This window comes from Pipistrellus kuhlii, unplaced genomic scaffold (assembly GCF_014108245.1).
Source record: "Pipistrellus kuhlii isolate mPipKuh1 unplaced genomic scaffold, mPipKuh1.p scaffold_m20_p_18, whole genome shotgun sequence".
NCBI lineage: Eukaryota > Metazoa > Chordata > Mammalia > Chiroptera > Vespertilionidae > Pipistrellus > Pipistrellus kuhlii.
Window position 1 is genome coordinate 14,414,994 of NW_023425493.1, and position 15,678 is coordinate 14,430,671.

The 15,678-nt window shown below is 33.1% G+C and overlaps 1 protein-coding gene across 9 annotated transcripts in view; it reads left to right on the forward strand.

Moving 5' to 3' along the window:
- Nucleotides 1–15,678, forward strand: part of TPR (translocated promoter region, nuclear basket protein) — a 62,314-nt gene that overhangs the window by 22,647 nt on the left and 23,989 nt on the right. For 8 of the 9 annotated variants that reach the window (XR_004988804.1, XR_004988805.1, XR_004988807.1 and 5 more), the window contains exons 20-34: nt 799–933; nt 1,447–1,587; nt 2,517–2,682; nt 3,684–3,850; nt 5,064–5,216; nt 5,629–5,745; nt 7,055–7,258; nt 7,365–7,549; nt 7,954–8,101; nt 10,154–10,291; nt 10,383–10,514; nt 11,584–11,714; nt 12,896–13,106; nt 14,502–14,645; nt 15,012–15,210. Coding sequence is in view for 5 of the 9 variants with exons in the window: in XM_036442958.2 (XP_036298851.1) it covers nt 799–933; nt 1,447–1,587; nt 2,517–2,682; nt 3,684–3,850; nt 5,064–5,216; nt 5,629–5,745; nt 7,055–7,258; nt 7,365–7,549; nt 7,954–8,101; nt 10,154–10,291; nt 10,383–10,514; nt 11,584–11,714; nt 12,896–13,106; nt 14,502–14,645; nt 15,012–15,210 (2,371 nt within the window). In the remaining 4 variants the exon portion in view is untranslated. The remainder of the gene's footprint in view (nt 1–798; nt 934–1,446; nt 1,588–2,516; nt 2,683–3,683; nt 3,851–5,063; nt 5,217–5,628; nt 5,746–7,054; nt 7,259–7,364; nt 7,550–7,953; nt 8,102–10,153; nt 10,292–10,382; nt 10,515–11,583; nt 11,715–12,895; nt 13,107–14,501; nt 14,646–15,011; nt 15,211–15,678) is intronic. The other variant, XM_036442961.2, reaches the window with a different exon arrangement.

A 15,678-nucleotide genomic window follows, 5' to 3' on the forward strand; every position in this document is an offset into this window, starting at 1 on the left:
CCTGTGACCTTTGGTGTGCAGGTCGATGCTTTACTGAGCAGCCCAGCTAGGACTTGTGCTCTCAACTTTTGATCACTACTTGTGAACTAGGTAAAGTTGTTTCCCACTTTACTTATTGAGAAATAGATTCAAAGCTAAGTAATTTGCCTATTTGGGGGCGATCATATGACATGAGTTGGTTGCAACTTAAACCATGGTTTTCTAAACCTATTGGCTATATTCTTTTTATAGCTCCTTTGTGGAGAATGTACTTTTTCAGACTGGTGGAGTTAGTTTTAGGGTTGATAGTTTATGACTTATGTAAATATGAATACTTTGAGGGTATTGATCTTTAAATCACCCTCCAAGGTCCCCTGAGATTCAGATGTATTTTTCATGGGGGGGAAAAGTACACCAGTCAGCACTCTCAAGTAGATAGTAACCACACTACCTTCTAAAACTTGCCTAACTTAACACAAGTAGACTGTAGCATAATTTTACAATTGTGTTTCTTTTACTCTGGAATTTTTTATTTTTATTTTTTGTTTTAAAAAAATAAATTCGTTAGGACAAAGAATTATATGAATTTGTGGTAATCACAAGATTTTTTTCCTTTGATTTGTTGGTGTTCCCTATTATTTTTGCTTCATATTTCAACACATGAAACTAAGTTATATTTTCTTATGTAATGAGAAGGTATAGACTCAATTAGCATTAAGAACATGGAGTAATGAAGGATCACTTTAATTTTGTAATTGTATTACTATATTACATCTGACATTGTTTTCCAACATTTTTTTCATTTGTATTTTCTTCAAGGTAAGAGCAGAAAATTTGAAAAAAGAAAAGGAAATGCTTAAATTGTCAGAAGTTCGTCTTTCTCAGCAAAGAGAGTCTTTGTTAGCTGAACAAAGAGGGCAAAACTTACTGCTAACTAATCTGCAAACAATTCAGGTAACCAAAAAGACACAGAGAAAACAATTTTAAAGTTAAGTGTAAATAGTTTTCACATTGTATCTTCTCAGTTTTCATAATTAGAAAATGTATCCATTTTTATCATGTAATGATCATTGAATTTCGAGGTTTATTGAAATGTGTCAGTATTCTAAATAAAACATGAAAGATCTGAAATTCAGGCAATTGACAGTTTTGGTATGCAGGTCTGCATTTACAGAGTTGTATGTAGTTTGTTATAAAATTTAAATTTTTGGTTTTATTTTTTGCTTTAAAACTTAAATCTGAATTACTATTTTTCACGTTTCTTTTTTCGCCTATTAAATAGATGTTTTAATTTGTAAAATGTTAAAATAACTTCCTTGGCAAATGTCATAGATCCTAACTTCATGTAGAAATTGATTATAATCCTGTAATCCCCTATATCCTTTCATTTATAATGCTCCCCCCCCCCCCCCCCCCCCCCCCCCCCCGGCTTTTTTAAAGTAACAAAAAATCTTTTCTTTGTCTTAGGGAATACTAGAACGATCTGAAACAGAAACCAAACACAGGCTTAGTAACCAGATAGAAAAACTGGAACATGAGATATCTCATCTAAAAAAGAAGTTGGAAAATGAGGTGGAACAAAGGCACATGCTTACTAGAAATCTAGATGTGAGTCTTATCAGGATTCTGAATTTCTGTGGATTTATGTTCAGCAATCAAGCTGGTGTGTGGTCACATTGCCATCTCAGGTTGAAGCGTGGTTTTAACAAGACTTCTTACAAACTCAAGTTTTTGCCTCTTTGTATGCCTAACAGTTTTTATTAGGTGCCATTCATTATGAGTTTTACCCTCTTGGGTGCTGGATATTTTTGTATTTATGTAACATTTGAGCTTGTTCTCTTGAATGTTGCTTTTTATGATTATTAGGCCAAAAGCAGTCCTTAGTCTAGAATAAATGATTCCACATTACTGAGGATACACCTTCCTGAATACTGCTCCTCAGTGTTCGATGGATTATGAGTTTTTTCAGTCTGGCTACTGGGAAAAGGCATTATTCCTGACTCTGGCAAAAGGCACTGTGTCTGTTTGGATGATTCTTTTCGCTGCCTGGGGTAACTTCACATGCATGCACTGATGAGTTTCACTGAATACGCAAGAGGGATCCTTTGCAAAGCTCCATGGTATTCTTATCTGTGAAGTTCTCTTCTAATAGTCTGTCTTAGGAATTCGAGCTAATTTAGCCTTCTTGTACTCTCAGCTCTGTGTTCTCAATTCAGAGAGTCTGCTGGTCTCTGTATCATTTCCTTACACTGTGCCATAGCCTGGTCACTTTAATCAGTAAGCTAGGGAAATTGTAGAATTAGCCTTTCTTGTGTCCTGTCAACCACTATTGTGAAATTGTTTCATATGTTGTGTCTATTTTTGTTTCTTTTTTGGGAGGGGCCGGCGTGAGGGGGGGGTTCAGATGGGAAGATAAATCTGGTTTCGGTTGTTTACCTTGGCCAGAGTTTTAAAGTTCTGTACAAAACTTGAACCACTAGTTTTATTTTAGAATCTAAAAACAGTGTTTGTAGGGTTAATGTATTTTTTCTTTACAGGTACAACTTTTAGATACAAAGAGGCAGCTGGATACTGAGATAAATCTTCATCTTAGTACAAAAGAACTATTAAAAAATGCTCAGAAGGAAAATGCTACATTGAGACAACATGTCAGTACTGTGGAAGTCCGGCTGGCTTCTCTGTCCTCACAGAGAATTGGTAAAGGTAAATATTTATACTGGTAATAAAGTATTCTTCAAAAACATTTGCAACATCTGCCAATAAATAGCCTTTTCTTTGTGGATAATAGCAAAAGAAAAAAGCAACACCTTAGTTTTATATCTAAATTAATAGATTTGCAGACTTGGAAGGTTCAGAATAGTTCTGCAGGCATCTGGCCAAGGTATGCTCTTAGTTTTTTAATTGTCAAAATCATTTATTGATACCTTTTGTGGGCTGATAATTTGAATTTTAAACTCTCCCTTTTGAAATGTAGTTACTTGTTAAATCTGTAACTAAGGATCATTTACAGAAATAATTGATTTGTTTAGTCTTTCCAGAGCAGTATTCCTAATTTTTGCTCATAATCTCAAGTAAAAGATTTGTTTCCTTAGGTTTTGCTTCTCTTTTGGAATACAGCATTTCAAATGAAAAGCCTTAATATCCAGATATCGTTTTGCTATATGGTTTTATTTCTTACTAGGAGAGAAATAAAAAACATAATTGTACATATGTGTGTATATGTATGTATATGTGTTTATACATAAATATTTAATTCATAATAGTGTACATATGATAAACTAGTAGTCCTTTCTTATTGATACCATTTGATAAATAGTTCACTGCAATTTTTTCCATTTCCAAGGATTTTAGGATGAAAATTTGGCTAAATGGTTTAAGATTTGGTGTTTTACACTAGCAGTGTTTAAATAATCAATTGATAATCAGGTAATTCCTTCAGATAGCTTCTCAGTTGAGAGGCATATTTTGTATTTTTCTCTTAAATATTCTTTCCTTAATATTTGTAACAGAGTTCAATTTTTTTTCAAATCACTAACATACTGACAGAATAGCTGTTTTTATTTTTATATTCAGCATTGTTTGAAGTACAGTTCATAAGTTTTTCTACACTTGAGCCTTAATTCTAATTTCACAAACTCTATGATAACAGTTATTTTTTACATCATTTAAAATGTTAACTTTAAGAAAGCTGTTAAATCTTTTAGGTCAGGCTAGCGACAGAGAAGATGTGGATGATCTTCTGAGTCAACTGAGGCAGACAGAAGAGCAGGTGAATGACTTGAAGGAGAGACTCAAAACAAGTGCTAGTAATGTGGAACAGTATCGAGCAATGGTTACTAGTTTAGAAGACTCTCTTAATAAGGAAAAACAGGTATGTACAATTTTGAATTTAATTTGAATGCATTTCTTTCTCCCCCCCCCCCCCCCCCTTTTTAATTTCTTTTTTAAATAGAAGCCTGCTATGTGTAAGGCACTGTGTGGTAAGATCAAGTTGAACTAACATCCTTACACTTTTACCTCTTAAAAGTGCTTCATTTTAATAAGTGAGATAAAAACAACCCATGGAATTTGTAAAACATGGGGAAGGGTATATATCTCTATAGGAAAGGTTAAAGATCAGATGTTGATGTGAGTGGAGGTAAGGTTATTTATATTTAGCTCCTGAACAAGTATGGCTTCACAAAACAGATGGCATTTGAAAGTACCATTTGGGTAGTCAAAGAAAGTTATTTTGTAGCAGAAATCCTCAACTGAGATAAAGGCTTCCTATGTTGATAGTTTAACAACTAGTGTATTGAATTTGTGAAGTTAATACTGAGGAATCAAATTGTAAATGTAGTCAGAGAACCAAATGTGAAATGTTTTGAATGTCATATTTGGTAAAATTGCTCTCTCTCCCTCCCCTCCCCCAAACATTTTAACAGCAGTAATTTGCTTTAAATAGAAAGATTAATGTGGTAGATTTAAGGATACAGAATTTGTTTTGGAGACTATAGCCATGGTCTAGGGCACATGTGTCAAACACAAGGCCTGCGGGCCAAATCCGTCCCGCCAGGCCTTGCAATGTGGCCCGCACCGCGCTGTCATCACTGCACTCCGCTGCGTTTCCATCACAATGACAGTTTATGACTGTTCAGTAAACCATTCGGCCCGCGATTTAGGCTGGATTTTAGATTTTGGCCCCTTCTCTGATTGAGTTCGACACCCCTAGTCTAGGGCCACGTTTTAAAAGATCTTTCTGTATTTGAGTCATGGAAATCAGGGTATATGCACGGGGGAATTCTTTCAGTAGAAAGGACAGATTTGGCAAGTGGATATGAGGATTGAGAAAGTAAATGAGAATTGGAAATTTCACTTCAAAAGAAAAATGGCCAAAAATATTCAAGTTGAGATGTAAATAAATTATGCTTATAGTTTTAAATGTTTCTGAACTCTTTAATCAGCATTTGATAGATTTTTTTATTTAAAAAATGGCAAACAATAATTCTAGTACTTTTCAAATTTAGTTTAGATTTGGAAAAAATAATGTTGAATTTTAAATGTGTATATGATATTTGTATTCTACTATTTGCATGGTGATGAAGGTGACAGAAGAAGTGCGTAAGAATATTGAAGTTCGTTTAAAAGAATCAGCTGAATTTCAGACACAGTTGGAAAAGAAGTTGATGGAAGTGGAAAAGGAAAAACAGGAACTTCAGGATGACAAGAGAAAAGCCATAGAGAGTATGGAACAACAGGTAAATGAGATTATCACTATATTAATATTTTTATATGTTTTTGAATTCTTAAAAAAAAACAAAACTCCTTTGTTACCATTTGGTTCATCTCAATAGATACTGATTGAACACATACCCAACAATTTTATTTAGTTTTACGTTTTACTTTGTATATATGTTTATGTTTTCTTTGAATATTTTAGACTATAGTAGTGTCAGTGCTGCTTTTTAGAAGGCTCTGCCTGAGAATTGATATTTGCAAGTGTTATAAGAATGGAATATAGAGCTGCAAATTGTGTACATTATATCAGGTTGTAACTATTTTAAATTTTGTAAGAACTCCCTTTTGCTAATTAGGCTTTTAAAATTCTGTCTTTACTATTTTAAAAGTAAGTTTGCAATTGACTCTAGTTTTAATCTTCTTTTAATTTAGTTATCTGAGTTAAAGAAAACACTCAGTAGTGTGCAGAATGAAGTACAAGAAGCTCTTCAGAGAGCCAGCACAGCTTTGAGTAATGAACAGCAAGCCAGGCGTGACTGTCAGGAACAAGTAAGTGTTATTCTCATAGCCAGTAATTGATAAGTGAGCTTTGATCCTAGAGAACAGTTCCTGGGCTGTGTTAATGCATTTTGGGAATTGATGAGCCTTACAAAAATATAAGGTTATTTTTGATTTTCTGGAACTTGTTCTAAGATCAGTTGAAAAGGATAGATGAAGTTTAAAAGTAGATTCATGATCATTATCAAAACACTCTTGACAAATGGAAAAAATTTAAAGATAGGAATAGGAGATTGTGCACTTGCTCATTTTTTTTTTATTATTATTGCAGTCTACTAGTTTAATTATAACTATTATAGACAAAATGGTTAGAGATACTTTTTTCAGCAAAATATTTTAATACATTATTGAGTTTACAGATTTTTGTACATTACTTTTTAAAGATTATTAATTTTTAGAGAGGGGAGGAGGAAAGGGAGCAAGAAAGAGAAAAATCAATGTAATAGCAGAACATTAATCGGCTGCCTCCCCCACTGGAGATTGAGCCTGCACCTGCGCATATGCCCTGACTGGGAATCAAATTAGCAACCTTTGGTGCACCAGGCAAAGCCCAATGACCTGATACCAGTCAGGACACACACCATTCTTTATAAAGATTAAAAAATACAAAATCACATTATTTGTTTTAAGTATATGTATACACATGCATATGGTGAAGCTTTTTATATATTTTCTTATGAACAAAAATTGATAAAACACAATTCACGGTAATGGGCATTATTAAAATGGTAGAATGGGAAATGAATATAAGAATATTGCTAATGTTCTCATTTTTAAGTTCAGTGGTATATTAGTAACTTTGGTTACTGTTCTTTATTGCTTATATGTACATAGCATGTATGTGTTTTTCAATTACTTTAAACAGTGTAATACAGGGGGAAATGCTTCAAAGGTAAATTAGACAAAAATGAATTGTCATTGGCTTAATGCCAAACACTGTAACATTGGAAATTAAAAGGGAATGTATCTATAATTCAATTTTCAAATTAATTTTTTATTTCTTTTTGATCACTTGAAATTTTTGTGTGTATGCATATATTTTACATAAGTGAGATATATTTAGCTTTTATTTATAAAATCTGTTCCAAATTACTACAGAGTCTTCATAATTTTCATTTGAACCAGTTTTTTAATATTTCATTAAGTGGATATTAGCATAACTTTAAATTATTCCATTTTGGTGTATTTATATCATCTCCACTCTTATTATTTTAAATAGTGCATTGTGCATCTTTTCTTTTGTACTAACCAGCTTTGGCTATTTAATCTTTTGTGTCAATGGTGGAATAATTTCTTATAGGCTAAAATAGCTGTAGAAGCTCAGAATAAGTATGAAAGAGAACTGATGCTCCATGCTGCTGATGTTGAAGCTCTACAAGCTGCCAAGGAACAGGTTTCCAAAATGGCCTCAGTTCGTCAGTATTTGGAAGAAACAACCCAGAAAGCAGAATCACAGTTGTTGGAGTGTAAAGCATCTTGGGAGGAAAGAGAAAGAGTGTTAAAGGTATTATTGCACATCATAATAGAATGTTTAGAAGGATTGAAAAGTTTGAGGTTTTCTTTTTAACGTGTGGGAAAATGTGCTATAATGACAGAATCTTGGCTTACAGGATGAAGTTTCTAAGTGTGTATCTCGCTGTGAAGATCTAGAGAAACAAAACAGATTACTTCATGATCAGATTGAAAAATTAAGTGACAAGGTCATTGCCTCTATGAAGGAAGGTGTACAAGGTCCATTGAATATATCTTTTAGTGAAGAAGGAAAATCTCAAGAACAAATTTTAGAAATTCTCAGGTAAACCAAAAATATTCTTAATGCTTTATTTCTGTGGTCAACTATGAAATGTAATACAGATGTATAAATTAGAGAAGTGGTGTAAAGCTCATACCATATCTTGACCAACAAACCCACTGCCACTCACACAGAGGTTATGTGACATATGCTTATTTAAATATATGGCTTTAAGTTGAATTTAATAGTAAGAATTTGAGTGGGTTCTTTGAAAAACTAAATGCCTTTCAGGTTATTTAAGAGAGATACAAAATCACCGTCTATAACAAATATCATTACTTATTAATGAAATCATTATATAAAAATAGTTATTAAAGTGAGTGGATTATGCCACATTAAAATTTTCCAAGTTTTAAAAAGTTGCTATCATGTTTTTTATTCAAATAAAATCTTATATATTCTTGTAGATTTATACGACGAGAGAAAGAAATTGCTGAAACGAGGTTTGAGGTGGCTCAGGTTGAGAGTCTGCGTTATCGACAAAGGGTTGAACTTTTAGAAAGAGAGCTGCAAGAACTCCAAGATAGTCTAAATGCTGAAAGGGAGAAAGTCCAGGTATGTATCCAAGCTTTAAGAAAGCAGTTGTTAATCCAAGGTCATTTTAGTTTCTAACAACAAAAAATTTAATTTGAAATGCATAGTTTTCATAAACTCAATTTATTAAACATTATTAGACAGTGATACAGTTAGTGATAAGACACTAGTGTTAACCAGACTGGTTTCAAATTCTAGCTTTATGTCATTAGATGTGTGCCTTGAGTATACTGTTTAACTTCCCTAATCTTAAATTTCTGCATCTAAATAATTCTATATAATAAAAGGCTAATATGGAAATCAACTGAATGGTGGCAACACAGGAGCTGCCCCCTGGTGGTCAATGCAGTCCCCCAGGGGGAGCACCACTCAGCCAGAAGCCCTGAGTTGGGTTCACAGCTGGCGAGGAGCGGGCCTAAGCCGTCATTTCGACATCTGCCAAGGGCTCCCAGACTGCAAGAAGGGGCAGGCCAGGCTGAAAGACCCCTGCTGCCCCCCTCCACCCAAGTGCTCAAATTTTGGGCATCAAGCCTCTAGTTGGGATGATGAGGAGGATTAAGTGGATTTTTGCACATGACTCATTGAAAATCATGTCTGGTGCATATAAATGATTAAATTTCATTTATCTTAATTATAGTTATCATCATATATGCATTTGAACAGTTATTCTAGGATGATATGGTGGGTTGAAACTGCTACAGAATAGTTTTTTCCCAGCAAAGGAGCAAAAGAAACCAATAATAATAATTATCAAAGAAAGGAAAAGAAGATGCTATAGTAAATGCCTGGTTACAACACAAGCTACACTCCTTAACCCTCACTAACACCCAAAAACTTACTGCATGACCTTATTGTGAGGAGATGAATTAATACAGCAGTCGCCAACCAGTGGTCCATGGACCACTGGTGGCCCCTAAGGTCCAAAAGGAACACTACATTAAAATATAAACTCACATCTGGAAGGAGGGAAATTAAGGCCTGGAATCTTATCTTCTGTTAACTGACTGCTAGAGAGAAACCATTGACATGGGGAAGGGAATAGATTTATGGAATTTATATTTTCACACAGAAATTAAAAATTCCAGAATTATATCATGTTGAGAAAGCAATCCAAATTCAAATAGATCCCATCGTAGAAATAATCAGACTTTCTGATTCAGTGGAGTTAACACTTGGAGGATCAGTGTTTCTAAAAAAGATTGCGTATTGTCTCCTTTGCTGTCCTTTGGTCTATAGAAATGCAAACAGTGCTAGAAAATGGCCAGCCCACAAACAACTTCAGAGGGGAAAAACATAGAGTAGGAAGAAAGTAAAGACGTAAAACATCAAAAGTAGTAGAATATCTACCCACTAAGAACACTGTAGCATGGCAACCATGAGCCATAGCTTTAAAAATGGTTAGGGAATAAGGTAACACGTGTAAAAGATGGATAATTAATTACACCCAATGAGAACAGGATAAAAGTTCTTTGCAGTTCAGTAAATATTCAGTAAAAGTGCTCAAAACTAAAGTGATGGAACAACAGAATGATATGAAAAAATTTCTGAGCAAAGGGTAGAGGGAAAGGACCAAAATAACCAAAATAATTATTTTAAAACTATAATAAACTAGAGGCCCAATGTACAAAATTCGTGCAAAAGTAGATCTTTGCAGCTGCAGGCCACTGCCTCCATCCATCAGCTGCAGCCCCAGCTTCATCGGGAAGGTCATCGGAAGGACATCCAGACAGTCTTTGGCTGTTCAGTTGATTTGCATATTATGCTTTTAATATAGATTTCCTATATCATGAAAAAGAACAGATATAGAAAGAAATTTGGATTGCTGTTTTTACCTAAGGGTAAAATGTATTTGTTGATGGGATTTGTTGTACTCTTTCATATTTGTGATTTTTTGCATTTGTTTAAAGTCTTTGTAATAAGCAGGCATCACAGAAAAATAGACATGTAAAATTCAAAAATTTTAGTTTTAAAATGACATAATTCTCACTTTTTTGTAGTGAAGATTAGAACTGGTAGGAAAAGGTAGATCTTTATTGTTAGATGTTGGTTCATATATGTGTTTGAAATCTTTAGGTAACTGCAAAAACAATGGCCCAACATGAAGAACTGATGAAGAAAACTGAAACAATGAGTGTAGTGATGGAGACCAATAAGATGCTAAGAGAAGAAAAGGAGAGGCTAGAGCAGGATTTACAGCAGATGCAAGCAAAGGTTTGTAACTTACTAATCAATATTGGAGGCATGTTGTTTTTATATGAATTTTTATGTCAGGTGTTAAAAATAAATTGGCATTATTTTTCAGGTGAGGAAGCTGGAGTTAGATATTTTACCCTTACAAGAAGCAAATGCTGAGCTAAGTGAGAAAAGTGGCATGTTGCAAGCAGAAAAGAAATTATTAGAAGAAGATGTCAAACGTTGGAAAGCACGTAACCAGGTAAATGCAATTAAACCTATTCTGAGACATGGAAATGTTGATTTTTTTTTAATTGGGTGAAATTTAAGGGGATAATTTATTTTGAAGAACTAGCAAAAGTTACTATACTTAATAGTTTAAGTTGAATATGTTACATGTAAATAAATACAATTCGGTTTTTAAATTTTTTTGGTCATGTTTTATATAAACGGATAATTTTTAACTCCAAATTTAGACTTTCACTTTATCTCTAAAATACTTTTATACATGAAACAATGGATTTTTATATAGTTTATTGGAACACTTTAAGAAGACTTGTTCACTGGAAAACTTAAGAGGACAAAACCATATCACATACTAGTATATGGTTAGAAACTCCAGCTCTATATTCAAACAAAAGGTTGAAAACCTGGCTCGCCAAGTATTAGTTATGTGACTTGTCAGAGTTTCTTAATCTTTTCAGCCAGTTTTCCTCATTTGTAAAAGGGGACGTATCACTTTTCATGTTACAAAAATTAAATAATGAGAGTAAAGCAGCAGTTCACCCATCACCTAGTACCTAGAAAATGTTTTAGAATGGTAACCAATATCTGCATAGGACTTTGGAATGTAAGAGCCCATTGAATCTTTATTTTTCTTAATCACACAAGTAATATGAAAAGTCAAGAAAGGTGAATGATCTACCCAAATCTATTGATACCTATATTTCTATTGTGCTACCTTCTGTCCTGTTTAGTTATATTTGATTTTTTTTTCTAGATTATAAGCATTAGAAACATTTTTTTCCTTGTAAATGTCACTTGAATGAAAAAGGTGTTTAATGTTAAAAGCTTGTAGGTTTTTTCCTTTATTTGGTTCCATTGTAACTGTTCTGAAATTTTCATTTGCAACTATGAAAATACATTTCTCTTTCTATTTTGGCTAGACTTCAGCTAAACTAAAGCTTTGATCTTCATTATCTTGTAGTTTGGTGATTCATTATTGTGTATCCAAGACACCTAATGTAAACATAATTAAGTATTCTGCTGTTATATAGTACATTGGTTTGATAAAACCATTAAAGCTATGTTATGCATTTTTGTTATTTTAGCATCTAATAAATCAACAGAAAGATCCAGATACAGAAGAGTATCGGAAGCTCCTTTCTGAAAAGGAAGTTCATACGAAGCGCATTCAACAGTTAACTGAAGAAGTTGGGAGACTTAAAGCTGAGATTGCAAGGTATAAGAAAGAAGCCTTAAAATGTATATAATACATGAACTCAGAGAAGCTATTTCTGCTCTTTCTTAGGCTCCCCAAGAGCTTCCTAGTTTTAAAAAGAATGGAAAGTGCTAGACCTCTTAACTTTCCCTTTATTATTTTAAGGAGCCAAGCAAGCAGTAGCTTACTTTATGCTTTTATATATGAATTATTTCTCTATATTTTATGACTTTAAAAAAAACACAGTTATGAATCTAAAGCTAAATGTGGTTTATTTTCTAAACAGCCAGAATAACTTATAAATATGTTTTTATTTTGGTTAGATTATATTTATGAACCTATTTTGAAATAGGTTCATATATTTATGAACCTATTTCATAATTCTTTAATGAAGAATTTACATTAAAATTTTTTTTAATGAATTGATATTGTCCTTGTAAAGATAAGTTGAATATTAAAATTAATGTTTCTGGTTTACATTTTAAAGGATTTAATGTCAGTTGTCCATGTCATAGTCTCTATAAATGTTGGGTAGCTTACAAATTTTTATCACATGTATTTTTTACTTGTTTTATAACAGTAGTCCCACATTTTATTTCTTCAATAATGTTACTTAATTTTAAAAACAAGAAAGTTAAAAATTCAGAAATTAATGTTTGCAGAGTTAGTAGTTGTTAAACCCATACTCTTAATTCAGGGTCATCTAATTTAAGTTAAGTTTATGGTAAAGTACAGGGCTTGTCAAACTTTAAGCCACAGTCTTGTTTGGTATGGCCTATGAGCTAAGGATGATTTTTACATTTTAAAGCATTTTTTGAAAGGAAGAGCAGATGACAAAGACTGTATGTATGTGGTCTACAAAACTTAACATTTACCCAATACCCGATCAAGTAGTTAATTTTGCTATCAGGCAAATGTGGACAAACACTTAATTACTATATAAAATTGTACATGTTACTTGATCACTTATACCTCAGTTTTTCTCATTTAAACATGGGAATGTATTCCTTTCTAATAAGCAAAAAAGATCTTTATAAAAGATCACAGTTAATAAATTAAAGTACCTTTGGAGTATGTGTGGGGTTTTAAAAAGATTTTCAAATGAAAATCTTACTAAAGCAATACTAACACTACTGTTGAAGGATTTGAAAATGAGTCTCATATACCTTAGTCTTTGGTTATTTATTTATTTATTTTTTTAGATCAAATGCATCTTTGACTAACAATCAGAACTTAATCCAGAGTCTAAAGGAAGATTTAAATAAAGTAAGAACTGAAAAGGAAAGTGTCCAGAAGGACTTAGATGCCAAAATAATTGATATCCAAGAAAAGGTCAAAACTATTACTCAAGTCAAGAAAATTGGGCGTAGGTACAAGACTCAATATGAAGAACTCAAAGCACAACAGGATAAGGTATTTTGAAGTGATTTTTTTTATTATGTATATATATTCACATGTGTGTGTGTATATATTTATGTATATACATAAAATATTTCTTGGCATAGTTTTGATCTGCACAATTTTACATATCAGGGTTACATATAAAAATCTTATTCATAATTTTTTAAAAAATATATTTTATTGATTTTTCACAGAGAGGAAGATAGAGGGATAGAGAGTTAGAAACATCGATGAGAGAGAATCATCTATCAGCTGCCTCTTGCACACCCCCTACTGGGAATGTGCCCGAAACCAAGGTACATGCCCTTGACCAGAATCGAACCTGGGACCTTTCAGTCTGCAGGCTGACACTCTATCCACTGAGCCAAACCGGTTTCGGCCTTATTCATAATTTTGATTATTGGCTTTTAGGTCCTAAATTTTCATATAAGCTAATTTATGATACTTTTATTTAAAATTAGCTCTTTAATATGTCCCAAAATGCACTATAAATTCATGAAGAAATTTTAATGAATGTTAAGTATTTTACATCAATTTTCCTATTTCAAATACTGTCCCTTTTCAAAACTATGTTCTCAAAACTCATAGCTGACTAAAATCATGTATATAAAAAAATGTTAGTTCTTTACAATTAGGCTGTGTTGTAGTTTTATTTACTTATTAAAATAACTTTTTTTTAATCCTCAGTTGAGGATATGTTTTTATTGACTTGAGAGAGAGGAGGGTAGAGGAGAGAGAGAAAGAGGGAAATGTTGATGTGAGAGAAACATCAATTGGTTGCCTCCTGTACCCACATTTGCATCCTGACAGGATGGAACCAGCAACCTGGGTATGTGCCCTGGCCAGAAATCAAACCTGCAAACTTTCCTTTGTGGGATGATGCTCTAACCAACTGAGCCACACCGGCCAAGGGTGCCTGTTTTATAGGTTTGAATAAGTAGTCGATATTAACCACCCATCTAAAGTAATTTTTAAATCCTTGTTATGTTTTGAGTTGCATTTTGTTTTTAATTCCCAAAGATAAAGAACTGTATACTGACCTAATGACATATTTCGTATATGTTAGATTAGAATATATATGAAGGGGAAAAAATCCAAAATTCTTACCGCTCAGTTTTAACCACTGTAAGTACACTTTACTTTGAGTAATTTGTCATTCCAAATAATTTTAGGTTAATGCATCATTGTCCTGATTTGCTGGTTAATATTCAGTTTTATGGGAAGCCTAACCTATTTAATAAAGTACTTTTGGACACTAAAGTTGTCCTATTGAAAATTCATTTATGAATACCCTTATATTTTTTTGCATAATATGATTAGTTTTCTTAGATAAACTTGCAGAAGTGGGATTACTGAATATAAATGTGGGAGTTGAGTTTATTATGACTATTTACTATATTATATTAGATCATGGAGTCCTCAGCTCAGTCTTCTGGAGACCATCAAGAACAGAATATCTCAATCCAGGAAATGCAAGAGCTAAAAGAAACCCTTAACCAAGCTGAAACCAAGTCAAAATCACTTGAGAGTCAAGTAGAGAATCTGCAGAAGGTATGAGTGTGAAATAGTGGAAGGTGCATGTCCCAATTTTTTCCTTGTTGAATACCTAAAGAAATAAAATGCAATATTATTTAGTCATAAAAATGAATTTTAGATATATATGAATATATCTTAAACACTGACACTTTTCATCATATAGATGTGTATTTTATCCTTTTTTACTTTGAATAACTCATGTCTGAAAGTAGTATCTAATCATCTTCCAAGTGTTCACTTACTTGGTTTGACCAGCATTTTACATTTATACTTCCATTTAACCTAAGGCAAAATAATATTTTACATTTTAAGTCTGTAGAGCATACAGTTTATATTGATTTGATTGCTTTACCTAGTAAATACTTGGCTTTCCTTTAAAAGACGTTATCTGAAAAAGAGACGGAAGCAAGAAATCTCCAGGAACAGACTGTGCAGCTTCAATCTGAACTTGCACGACTTCGTCAGGATCTTCAAGATAGAACCACACAGGAAGAGCAGCTCCGCCAGCAGATAACTGAAAAGGAAGAAAAGACAAGGAAGGCTATTGTAGTGGCAAAATCAAAGATTGCACATTTAGCTGGTAAATTACTATGTATATTAGGTTTCTTTCATTAGACACAAAATAAGAGTATTCTTAATTTTCAAGTGATGAGGATATCCTTGGTATAAAAAGTTTTTCTTGTTAATGGTAATGAATAGATAGGGAGTACTGCTACCTTTTTGCTTTATTTTGTAACTTTCATGACCTTTTCATGGAGATCCATTGGGGCCACAGTGTGTCCAGAGGCCCTCTGTAAACTCCTAGGCAGCATTGGATCTTACCAGCACAGGGATTTTTCCATGCCTCACTTCCCTGAAGACCCCTCTACCATAGTTCTTCTGGGAAGATACCATGTCAAAATATCATTGCAGGTTAAGGGGGAGCCCTGTGTTGCAATACACAGGGTCTCACTGTGTCATGCTTGCCAGACTACGTAGTAGGTAAATAAAATGCCAAATTAGTTAGGTTTTATTATGAGCAATTTTTTTTTAATTTCTAAGATAGTGT